This window comes from Meles meles, chromosome 17 (genome assembly GCF_922984935.1).
Source record: "Meles meles chromosome 17, mMelMel3.1 paternal haplotype, whole genome shotgun sequence".
NCBI classification, from domain to species: domain Eukaryota; kingdom Metazoa; phylum Chordata; class Mammalia; order Carnivora; family Mustelidae; genus Meles; species Meles meles.
Window position 1 is genome coordinate 42987278 of NC_060082.1, and position 13184 is coordinate 43000461.

General features: G+C 36.9%; 1 protein-coding gene across 4 annotated transcripts in view; it reads right to left on the minus strand.

The window, feature by feature from the left end:
• COP1 (COP1 E3 ubiquitin ligase) overlaps positions 1-13184 on the minus strand; it is a 252902-nt gene that overhangs the window by 184432 nt on the left and 55286 nt on the right. For all 4 annotated transcript variants that reach the window (XM_045983212.1, XM_045983213.1, XM_045983211.1 and 1 more), the window contains 2 exons: positions 5578-5637; positions 3995-4071 (listed from right to left, as the gene is read on the minus strand). In XM_045983212.1, coding sequence (XP_045839168.1) covers positions 3995-4071; positions 5578-5637 — 137 coding nt within the window. The remainder of the gene's footprint in view (positions 1-3994; positions 4072-5577; positions 5638-13184) is intronic.

Consider the following 13184-nt stretch of genomic DNA (forward strand, 5'->3'; position numbering starts at 1 on the left):
CTTGCCTACTATTCTCTAACTCACTCATAATTTGACACATACAGTTATGTAACAACAAAGTACAAACTACAGCTCACTATGAATTGTGGAGACTTCCTCCCTCATAACCTAAAGCAGAATGAAAAAGGCCCTGAAAACAACAATCTTCAGCTTAAATTAATTCTGGTAAGAGAAATCTGTAATGGATGAAGGCTTCAAAGTGTTAAAAAAAAAATCCAACTGATTTTATGAAGGAAAAATCACACACCAACTCCCTCCCCCTCAACCACACTCCAATGAAGCCTGGCTGACAGCTTTTGTTCTGTTGTTTTTTAAAGATTGCATTAGTTTAATTATTAAGTATACTGAAGGTCATGCTTCAGTCAAAATCTCACAAACTAATAAAAATTAAATAAAATTCAAGGTTATATATACTTCTAATCAAAAACATATTTTAGGGCGCCTGGGTGGCTCAGTGGGTTAAAGCCTCTGCCTTTGGCTCGGGTCATGTGATCCCGGGGTCCTGGGATCAAGCTCCACATCGGGCTCTCTGCTCAGCGGGGAGCCTGCTTCCCCTTCTCTCTCTGCCTACTTGTGATCTCTGTCTGACAAATAAATAAATAAAATCTTTAAAAAAAAAACATATTTTAAGTCCTAATCTGTATAAATGCTCATATAAAAATAAAGGAGTATAAGAAAAACTAAACAGTCACAGAATTACAGTACAATATGGGAAATACACAAAACTAGTACACACAAACAGAAGCAGGAACAAAATAAATAGATTTTGTTTTAAGTGTTTAATTCTATCGCCTCCTTCCTTTCTCCCCTTCAGTCTTTAGGGAAATGGCATACCAAAAAAGAGCAGAGAAGAGTTTATCCTTGGTTGGATTCCTGGGCGGTGGGGGGAGGGGAGGGTCACTTTGGGAAGGGGGAACTATGTAAGAGATGAATCCAGAAATTTCTAAGCAAAAGGAACAAGGTATAAGTAAAGGTATTTTAACATGCTGTTTCAGGAGTTAAATTTAATTCCAAAGCACAAAAAAAGATATGGAAGGCCACACAAAAGAGCTGAATCTAAACCAACTTACATGCAATGGAAAGCCACTGAAGGATTTTAAGCAGGAAAGAAACATGATCAGATTTCTGGCAATACACTGCAAGAGGATAGCTAAAAGGCCATTGCTAGACTCCATGTGATATGGAGGGTCTAAACAGCAGGAAGAGAATACATACTACATGAATATTAGAGCTAATCACGGTATACAGAAGATAGAATCCTAGGGGAAGTAGAGTTAGAGAAAACAGTTATATGTCTTTTGTTTTTCTTCTCATTTAAATACATAATCTAATCATTAACTTAGAATCTATGTAAGGAATTCAATGACCAGACATATAAAGAGGTCCTCATTACAGAATAACTGAAATAACAGAAAGCAAAACTCTCACATTTAAATAATCAAGCTAATAATTATGGGGGAACAAAGTTACTATGATTGGAACTACATACTATTTCTTAAAAATAAAGAAAAATAAAATATTGATAGTGTTAACATAACATGTTAATTTCACATCTTAATCTTAAGGGGCATTTCCTAAGAGTCCTTTAGGGCTACATCGTTTTTCCCAAGTGTCTCTCTCAAAACTTGATATTCAAATTACTTGTTCTACAAAAATATCAAAACACTCTTTAAGTCCTATGTTTGCCTGTTTTCATTTCTTCAACTATTAACTAAGTCAACTCAGCCAGAAACTTATCTGACAATAGCTTTGCATAGGATTTTAGCAGTTCTCTGACAAAGTTTTCATATACTTTATGAAATCCTGAATCTTTTGTAAGATCTGTTTTTTGGGTTTTTTTTAAGAATTTATTTGACAGAAAGAGAAAGAGAGAGCAGAGCACCCACTGTGCAGGGAGCCCAATGAGAGACTCGATCTCAAGACCCTGGGATCATGACCTGAGCCCAAGGCAGACCCTTAACCAAATGAGCCACCCAGAGCCCCCTGCTTATTTTATTTTATAATCAACCATTTCTCATCTCTTTCTTCAATAAAATCCTAATCTAAGACATGATCTCCTCTCTTCTAGACTGTATTTGCTTCTTAACTTTTACCACACTTCCAGTGGCAGAGGATTGGGGCACAGTCTCTTCTCTATCCCCCACATGGGTACCCCAATAAATATTTTAAAATGTAAATCAGATCCTGCTCAAAATTCTCCCATGATTTTTCTTTTTTAAAGATTTACTTAGTTTGGGGGGAATGGGGCAGAAGGAGAGGGAGAAGAGTCTTAAACCGACTCTGTGCTCAGGCAAAGTCTGACTAGGGGCTCACTCTAATGACCCTGAGATTACAACCTGAGCAGAACCCAAGAGTGGGACACTCAACTGACTATAGATCCCAAGGGCCCTGACTTTCTACGATATTACACTTCATTCATGTGTCAGCTTAAATGTTAACTCCCAGAGAAGCCTGAGGATACAAACTGACTGGAACTACATGCTATTTCCAGTCCTTATATGCCCTGATCTTTTTAGCAAACCCCTAATATGTTTAATTTTTCTTCCGAATGCACTACTTACATACTTTATACTACTACTACTACATCATATATTTATTTGTTTAGTATCTCTCCAAGCCTCACACAGACACCTCCTAAAAGGTAAGCTCCATTAAGGGCAGGGACTTTGCCAGCTATATTCCAACAAATACAATAGTGCCTAGCCCATATCAGAGTCATTCAATAAATAGAGCCAGTTAAATTAATATAATACTATACTGTCACATGTTACTAAAACCCACCAGTGAGAGACTGAATAACAAAAACCTGGACAAACAGAAAGAAATGCTACCATTAAACAAGAGAGAGGACAATGGGAACTGTCAGTGAGTATTTTGTGAGATGACAATTTTTGCTTACCTGCATACACTCACATAGTATTCCACTGACAAAGATCCCATGTATTTCAGAAAGTGAGCATTAACTTAAAGGTAACAATATCCCACAGACTGAGTCATTCCCAAGTGTTTTAAAGAAAATAAAATATAAAGGAAAAAAGTTGAATTACATGGCTAATATGACTCTAGAATCCACTAGAACTCACAAGGATTCTCCATAAATGGTTAATGAGGAAAATATCAAACACCCAGGAACCTTCATTAACTAGAAGGTCCCCTGTGCCCCTCTCTCCACAGATCATACCAAGCTAGATCCACCACAGCCTTCCTAAACTGACACAGGTTTTGAGGCTGCTGTAATCACTTGTAGTGGCACTGAACGGCCTAACAATTCGCATCTTATTCTAAAACTAGTTGTCTGAAGAGAGTCCACTAAGCCATTATCCTAAATGGATTAGCAAGATAAAAACATGTAAAACTGCTCTTACTTTGAACACTTCCAGCAGAAAGTTCAAATTCCAATTTTAGGTAAATAAATTTCATCAACCAGAACTTCAGAGTTAGAAGAACCACGGACATTTACTGTACTTCACAAATACTTAATGAACAAAACCAGTCATTACTGCTACTCTAAAACCCAGGGAAACAATCGCAAGCAAGACATATACAATTCCTGTTCTAACAGAGCGTATAGAAGAGAACACAAATTAAGAGCACAGAGTAATGAAGAAAATATCCAAGTTTTTAGGGGAAAAGCCCAAGGTTTTACTTTATCAAATTTCTCCCTAATATTACCTCCCATTTTTCATCTTCTCAAATTATAGACTTTTAAGGTCATTTGCTTTTAACTCACTAGATATTTAAAGCTACTATTATTTCAAGAAATTCACCAAACTTTTAATCCAACAGTGAATTCATACAATATTCTGCTGTTCGTGGCATGAAAATTCAAAGCATTAAGGAAACAGATGGGCCATCTGAATCTCATTTCTAGATCATGACCAAAAGCAATTTCTCAGGGGTGTTGTACATTACATGGAAAAGTTCCCAAGGACTAGTACCATATGTGCATTTTGCAAAATAAATCCTAAGTAATTACAAGTTTGAAGCTTTATACCTGTGTGATGGAGAAGGAGCTTCAAATTGAGGTACTGTGCTATCCTCACTGACAGGAGAGTACAAGCCGCTCATTTCCTGAAAACACAATTATTTAAGTTATAGTGGATACTCCAAACAGAAGATATGAAGTCAGATAAGTGAGATATATTACATTCCCTTCCAATCCTAGATTTTTATCAGTCACATTTATTTCTCAACATCCCTATTTCTCAAGGCTTCCTCTCCTCAGAGCACAAAAGCAAGATATCTAAAAGTTGAAAGACAACTTTTTCTAAGGTACACATTCTTAAAGAACTAGAAACTCTTTACTAAATATTGTAAGGAAGCCACCAAATGCAGAAAAAGACAAATATAAATATTTCAAATGAGATGTACTATATTGTATAATAAGCTAATCATTAATCCAAGAGAGAACCCATTGATAGATATTAAGATAACTATGACAGTATGGTAGTGAAGCATTAGGTTCAGCTCTCTGAAGTCCAAACAGGGTATGTGTTTACTTTAAAAACATCCTCTGAAAGCACTAAGTAACAGTCATCCTGATTCAAAGATTACCATTTTAAAATAATGACTTAGGGCTCTCTGCTCAGCAGGGAGCCTGCTTCCTCCTCTCTCTGCCTGCCTGTCTGCCTACTTGTGATCTCTGTCTGTCAAATAAATAAAATCTTTAAATAAAATAAAATAAAATAATGACTTAAAGTCTAACGCACTACCTCAGAGGGAGAAGTCTCTTAATCAACCATTACTACATAAATTAGGCACCTCCAAATCAAACCAACAACCTGGCCTTTTTTATGTGTTATCCTGATTAATGGGAAAGTAGAAATTTTAAAATGCCACTAAAGATACATAATCAGGTAGAATTACGTCTGTTTAATCCAAGCTGAGCTCAGTAATACAGCCAACATGGGACATAAGCATAGTAGTAACAAGTTAAGAATGCCACATGGAATAATGAATTTTCACAAAATATTAAACTCAAGATCATTTTATATGTCTACATATCAGCAAAACAAAGTTACAACATGTGAACAATTTAAAACACACACTAAATTTAAATGAAGCTCAGAAAATAATATCACAATATAATAGCCTATGAGCCTCGAAGAGATCTGCCTATTGATTTCCGTAAATTATATTATACTATAAATGCCTAGATTATTATTAATGTTTTCATAACTCTTTGTAAATTAACCTTAGCACAGTAGATATGTAAAAAATTATTTACTTAGTAAAAGAATTGTGACATTGTAATTTTAATGATAATCGAGGGTTTTGTGGGAGCTGATTTAAGTTACTATGATACCATACCAAGAAAATTAAATGATTTTTTTCAATCTACCCAAGAATAATTATGGCAATAAAGCAGTGAAAACAAATTTAGAATACATTTTATCATAAAGTGTTCAGAATGCTTTTTCTACAGAAATGCACTCTGAATTAAAATTTAAGTAACATCTGTTACATTTTATATAGTGGAAACAAATCCCATAAATTCAATGCAGTGATTTAAAGGGAAAGTGACAATTTCACGAAACTGAAAATTGCCAGAGATGTGAGAAACTCCTGATTTCTTACTTCCACTCTTTTAATATCCTCTTCCAACACACTCAGCTCCTTCTGGATCTGTTCCAGTTGCTGCAGACAAAATAGAGAGGGGGAATAAAAAGCTTAAACCAAACCACACTGGTATCACTGTGATCATAAAATAACTTTACACTTGGAAAATAATTTCTAGAAAATTTGGACAGTAACAATAGACTGCAGGGATGAAAAACTGCAGACAAAAGGAGCTGCAAGTTCTATGTTAAAAAATACAGAGAAACGTAATGACTTTATTCATTATTCAGATAAAAATAATCAATAAAATTGAGTGTGACAATAAAAATAGGAAATATACAACGACTTTCCAATTACCTCATTTGGTAGCAATTAATGTCAGCATGTCAGCTATTAACTCCATTTTAAAATAAAAATTAGTTTCACAGAGGTTAAATCCCACTAACCAAAAGCAATCACAAGTTAGCACCTTAACATTTGTCTCTTAAGCATTTTTTAAGACATGTTTAAGATAATTCTTCATCTGGGGCACCTGGGTGGCTCAGTGGGTTAAAGCCTCTGCCTTGGGCCCAGGTCATGATCCCAGTGTCCTGGGATCCAGTCACATGGCACTCTCTGCTCAGCAGGCAGCCTGCTTCCTCCCCTTTCTCTGCCTGCCTCTCTGCCTACTTGTGATCTCTCTGTCAAATAAATAAAATCTTTAAAAAAAAATAAAAATTTTTAAAACATGAAGTTATTCAACCAAAAATAGAGTTAGAAAAGCTTCACTATGTGAAACGGCTTCCCAGAAACACTACACAAATTTAAATTTCTTTCACCAGTATCTATAAGTGGCTATCTTAATCTAAACTGAATACATTGAACCAATTTTTAAAGTGTAAATAACAATTATGAACACTTGTGTAATACTTATCATAAGATGTGACATAGGTACTATTACACATTAGGAAAATGAAAAGCACTGAAAGGTTAGGTGAATTGACCAAGATCATACAGCATCTAAGTGGCAGAAATGGTATTCAAATTATGGCAGTCGCTTTGCCCCAGAATTCCTGCTGTTACTCATTATGCTACAGTACTTCTTGAAAACAGTACCTCATTATTTAACTTTTCATTTCTTTCATGACTAGAAAGGGTAAACAGACTATTAAGGTTTATTAACATGAGCATCTTCTCTTCTATGACAATCCATACATAATTGGTAATACAACTGTTAACTTCTTAATTCAAATATTTACCAGTGCTAATCATTTTACTAAGCAGTGGGAAGAACAGGATTTAGAAAACTATAGTCCTAGGGGCATGTGCACCCCCAATGTTTATAGCAGCAATGTCCACTAGACAAACTATGGAAAGAGCCCAGATGTCCATCAACAGATGAATGGTAAAGAAGACACACACACACACACACACACACACACACACACACACACACACACACACAGAAATATTACGCAGCCATCAAAAAAAAACAAAAAACAAAAAACAAAAAAAACAAAAATCTTGCCATTTGAAAAAATGTGGATGGAACTAGAGGGTATTATGTTAAGCAAAATAAGTCAATCAGGGAAAGACAATTATCATATGATTTCACCGATATGAGGAATTTCAGGAACAAGACAGAGGATCACAGGGGAAGAGAGGGAAAAATGAAGTAAGATGAAACCAGAGAGGGAGACAAACCGTAAGAAACTCTTAATCTCAGGAAACTGAGTGTTGCTGGAGGGAAGGGGAGTGGGAGCGATAGGGTGGCTGGGTGATGAACACCGGGCAGGGTTTGTGCAATAGCGGGTGCTGTGAATTGTGTAAGACTGATGAATCACAGACCTATATCTCTGAAACAAATAATACATTATATGTTAATTTAAAAAAAGAAAGAAAGAAAGAAAAGAAAACTATAGCCCTTGCCCTCATGGAACTCAGTCCAGGGAAGAGAACTAACAAGTAAGCCAACAACGGAAATATCATAGTAAATATTATGATGATGGTATACATACAGAATTTAAGGTAAGGCTGCTTCTAACCTAGATGGAAAACTAGGGAAGAGGAGAGAGGCAACTAGATAAGTGAAGTCAGATTTGAAAGTAAATGAAATGAAAGTAAATTAGCCTTGAAGGACTTATAGAATTTTGCTAGGGAAAACCATGAGGAAAGAGAATAAACAGAATAAAAAAATAATACACTAAAGACATATAAGCTATGATAAAGGAGAATAATAAATCTGAAACTATGATAATTAAATCATCCAATGTCACCAGTACAGTCAGCAGAAATGAGAAAGAAATAAACAAATAAATAAAAAGCAAGATGGTAGGGAGAACACCAATGTTTTAAGAGATCGGAAAAAAAAGAAAGAGCAGTTCTCCATTAACTATCAAGAAGTACAAAATGGTAGCCACCAAATCAAAGGACAACACAGCATACTATTATAGAAACCATGGACGAATGGGGGGAGAGTGTAAAAAAAATAATTAGCATTGTCAAATGCTTTCTCTATTTTTTTTAAAAGATTTTGTTTATTTATTAGACAGAGATTACAAATAGGCTGAGAGGCAGGCAGAGAGAGAGAGGGGAAGCAGGCTCCCTGCTGAGCAGAGAGCCCGATGTGGGGCTTGATCCCAGGACCCTGAGATCATGACCTGAGCCGAAGGCAGCGGCTTAACCAACTGAGCCACCCAGGCACCAAATGCTTTCAACTCTTACATCCAGCTTAATAAACTATTCTGCACCCTAAAATTTTTCACACCATATTCCCACTTTAACCAAAACCTTGCTCTCCCTCAAAGACACAGTCTGTCTCGGAACTCTTTCAAATAAAAACTGATGAACTGATAAATACTCTTACACCCCATGTCCATTTCCAAAAATTAGTCTTCCACTCCAAACCACTCTAATCTGGCTCAATCCAAGCAGTGAAATCACTCTACTGATCTTAGCCATCTAGAAAACATCCCGGTCATTTCCTACTATCACTGACACCTCTTGTCTTTTGCCTTTTGGTTCATGCATATTTTCAACACCAGCGATCCTAATCTCTAACTCAGAAAAGCATCCCATGGTCACCAATTAACCTTTTTCTTTTTTTTTTTTTTAAGATTTTATTTATTTATTTGACAGAGAGAGATCACAAGTAGGCAGAGAGGCAAGCAGAGAGAGAGAGAGAGAGAGAGGAGGAAGCAGGCTCCCCGCCAAGCAGAGAGCCTGATGCAGGACTTGATCCCAGGACCCTGGGATCATGACCTGAGCCGAAGGCAGAGGCTTAAACCACTGAGCCACCCAGGCGCCCCACCAATTAACCTTTTTCATTAATTCCCTTGAAATGCTCCATTCTTCAAATCCTTATTTAAACAAATGCTGAGAGTCTTTAATATGATTGTTTTAAAAAATACATTTAAAGGAAAGATAAAATCAACATTTATAATATCGACATCCAGAGATAGCCAATATCACTGGTGTGATACATAATACATAATTAAGATCATATTAATAATTTCATTCCAGTTTTGAGCTTGAAAGACCAGAGAAAAATTTCCAATATCACCTGAAATCCCAAAATAGTAAACTCTAATGCCCTATTCTCTGAGGATAATGCCCCATCCTCTTAGTACCCCAAAGCTTATGCTGGACAACACATCTACTATTATTTATGAATGCTGCTTTACATGAGGTGGACTTATTTTTTTTTAAGATTTTATTTATTTATTTGACAGACAGAGATCACAAGTAGGCACAGAGGCAGGCAGAGAGAGGGGGGGAAGTAGGCTCCCTGCTGAGCAGAGAGCCCGATGCAGGGCTCGATCACAGAACCCTGGGATCATGACCTAAGCCCAAGACAGAGGCTTTAACCCACTGAGCCACCCAGGCGCCCCGGTGAACTTATTTTTTTTTGAAGACAATAATTTTACTGACAATCAAAAATCCAGGGAATATAAAAATTAAAGTACTATAAAATCTAAAAAATAAAGGATTAAACTAGTAAGATACAAATGCTGCCCTAAGATAGAAAGAGAACAGAGGATGATGCAACGTACCTATGTAAAAAAGTCTGGAAAAGTGTCAAGACAAAAAAAAAAATTTGTTACAGTTTAGAGAAATGGAAATCACTTAGCACATACTAAATTTGAGGCATTTGTATTTAATTAGATTCTAAGGGTGTTTGACTAAGCTATTAGGGCACTGTGATACTGTGATTTATAATAAAAATATATATAATTGGTCTTCATTCAGCTCCTGTCCACAGCTCCTAAAACCCTTGATGTTAAGTTTCCGTCCACTTAATGACATGCCTGGTGGCTAAGGGCTCCTGCAGAACCCCAAATGAGGGCTGACTGCCAAGGGAACCAACCATACAGGTTGGTGAACACATGGAGACGCTGAGAGGATGGCACACCTTGACAGTGCCTGGAAGTTCTACATCGCTTCTCATATACCTTGCTCTGTGCATCTCTTCCATCTAGCTGTTCCTGAGCTATATATTCTTTTATAATGAAGTGGTATCCTAGCAAGTGACTGTTTTCCTGAGTTTAGTAAGCCATTCTAGCAAATTATCAAACCCAAAGAGAAGGTCATAGGAACCTCCAATTTATAGTCAGTCCGAAGAACAGGTGACAAGGTGGACTTGCAATTAGCATCTGAAGTGGCATCAGCCTTGTAAGACTGAGCCATTAACCTGTGGACTCTGAGGCAAACACCAGGTAGAAAAATATTAGAATTGAACTGAATTGGGGGACACTCACTTGGTGTCCACACAGAACTGCAGAACTGCTTAGTGTAAAAATCTCTCACACAGGGGCGCCTGGGTGGCTCAGAGGGTTGGGCCTCTGCCTTTGGCTCAGGGCATGATCCCAGTGTCCTGGGATCGAGCCCCGCATCAGGCTCTCTGCTCAGCGGGGAGCCTGCTTTCCCCCTCTCTCTGCCTGCCTCTCTGCCTGCTTGTGATCTCTATCCATCAAATAAATTAATTAATTATTATTTTTTTTTTTTTTAAAACCACTCACATCTCGTGGCCACAAGTGTAAGAGCAGAGTGATGAATATAAAGGAAGCAAGTGTTTCAGGGACATCAATGCAAGACATGATAGTACTAAAAAAGAGAAGAAAGACAAAGGAGAACTATTTAAAGGAAGTGGGAAGAAGAATTAATCTAAATTCACCCTTCAAACATGTTTCGTAACTGGGAGCAGCAGCATCTAGAATAAAAGCATGAATCAGAGTCCAAAAATGTTCTGGATATACGAAAAAAGTCTACAAAGATGAACTATCAGTATCTGAATGAATACTGATCATTACTTGGGAATAATAACCAAAACCACCCTAGACCATATCCTCATGAATTTGGGGGTTACTAAAAATAATAATAAATACATACGATGGAGAAATGCTTGAAGCTCAACCCCTAGCCTATATTAATAGCAAGGCCATTCTCAACACAGCATGATGTGCCAAAACACAGAGAAAATTTTAAAAACATTTAAATTTAAAAGGTAAAGTTTCAGGGGCACCTGAATGGCTCTGCCGATTGAGCATCCGACTCTTGACTTTGGCTCAGGTCATGATTTCAGGGTCAGAGACTGAGCTCTCCATCATGCTGTATAATCAGCATGGAGCCCACTTAAGATTCTCTCTCCCTCACCCTTTGCCCTTTCCCCTGCTTGCATACAATCAATCTCTCTCTAAATTAAAAAAAAAAAAAAAAAGAAAAAAAAAGTGAAGTTTCAGAATCCCAGAAGATTAAAATGTAAAAGAATTTGAAAATAAGAAGCCCCCTTTTATTGACATTTGCTTTGCTGCACACAGGTATCACTGGTACTTATTTATCTGACCTGTGCTCATGATTTGAGAAAAATATGCTAAAGTATTAAACTTAGTGTGTGAATTTTGCTTTTTAAAAGCTAATACAGGGGCGCCTCAGTGGCTCAGTAGACTAGGCCTCTGCCTTAGTCATGATCAGGTCATGATCTCAGGGTCCTGGGATCAAGCCCTACATCGGGCTCTCTGCTCGGCGGGGAGCCTGCTTCTCCCTTTCTCTCTGCCTGCTTCTCTGCCTACTTGTGATCTCTGTCAAATAAATAAAATAAAATAAATCTTTAAAAAAAAAATAAATAAATAAAAGCTAATACAATTAGGGAGGCCTGGGTGGCTCAGTCAGTTAAGCATCTGCCTTCAGTTCAAGTCGTGATCCCAGGGTCCTGGGCTTGGGCCCTGTGTAGGGGCTCCCTGTTCAGTGGGGAATCGGCTTCTTCCTCTCCCTCTGCCTCTCCCCCCACTTCTGATCTGTCTCGAATGCATGCACTCTTTTAAATAAATAAATAAAGTCTTAAAATTTTTTTTAAAAATATAAGCCAATATAATTAGGATAAATTATAGCTACCAAGACTATTCCAATCATCTGACATATTCAAATCTGAACAAAAGAATACTGGTATACGTTCAGAAAAATGAGTTAAAAAAAGAGTAGCAAAATTTAACATATATATGAAAACAATAATGAGATACCCCTGTGAATCTATTAGAGAATCCAAAATCCAGAACAATGACAACACTGCTGACAAGAATGTGCTGACAAGAATGTGCAGCCACAGGAACTCTCACTTATTCCTGGCGAGAAAGAAAAACAATACAACCACTCTGGAAGACAACCTGGCAATTTCTTTTAAAAGTAAACATAATTTTAGCATATGACTCAGTAATTATACTCCTTGGTATTTACCCAAAGGAGCTGAAACGTGTGTCTATACTAAACCATATGTATAGGAGCTTTATTCATAATTATAACTTGGAAGCAACCAAAGTGCCCTTCAGTAGGCAAAGGGTAAACAGTATTACATCCAGACAATGGAATATTATTTAGTGCTAAGAAGAAATGGGCTCTAAAAACATAAAAAGACATGGATGAAACTTAAATGCATATTACTAAGTGAAAAAAGCCAATGTGAAGGGCTGCATACTGTATAATTCCCAATTCTACAATATTCTGTAAAAGACAAAACCAAAGAAACAGTAAGAAGCAGTGATTGCCAGGGGTTGGAGATAGGGAAGAGGATGAATAGGTGGAACACAGAAGAATTTAAGGGCATTGAGAATACTCTGTATGACACTATAATGATGAATACATGTCATTAAACAGTTCTCCACAGAATGTACAAAACCAAGAGTGAATCCCAAAGTAAACTACAGACTTTGGGTGATTAGATCATGTCATGTTCATGAGTCATAACAAATGTATCCTCTCACGAGGGATGCTGATAATGGCGGAGGTTTTGCACATGTGAGGGCAAGGAGTACATGGGAAATCTCTTGTACCCTCTTCTCACTTTTGCTAGGAACTGAAAACTTCTGTTAAAAAAAAAAAGTCTTTAAATATATATACACATACATACATACACAGATACATTCATTCTATGAGTTACTACCAAAATCCAAGCTCATTTAGCCATATGAAGTACAAACTAAAGTCTTATCACACCACTACCCCATAAACATAGACATATTTAACACCTAAATTCTGTAATGCCAGACAGGCTTAATTATAAGCTTCATTCAGTCCTCTGAGCATAACTTTTTTTAAGTTGAAAAGAAAGCACAAAACAAGCAAGACCAAAAGGAAGGAAGGAAGGAAGGAAGAAA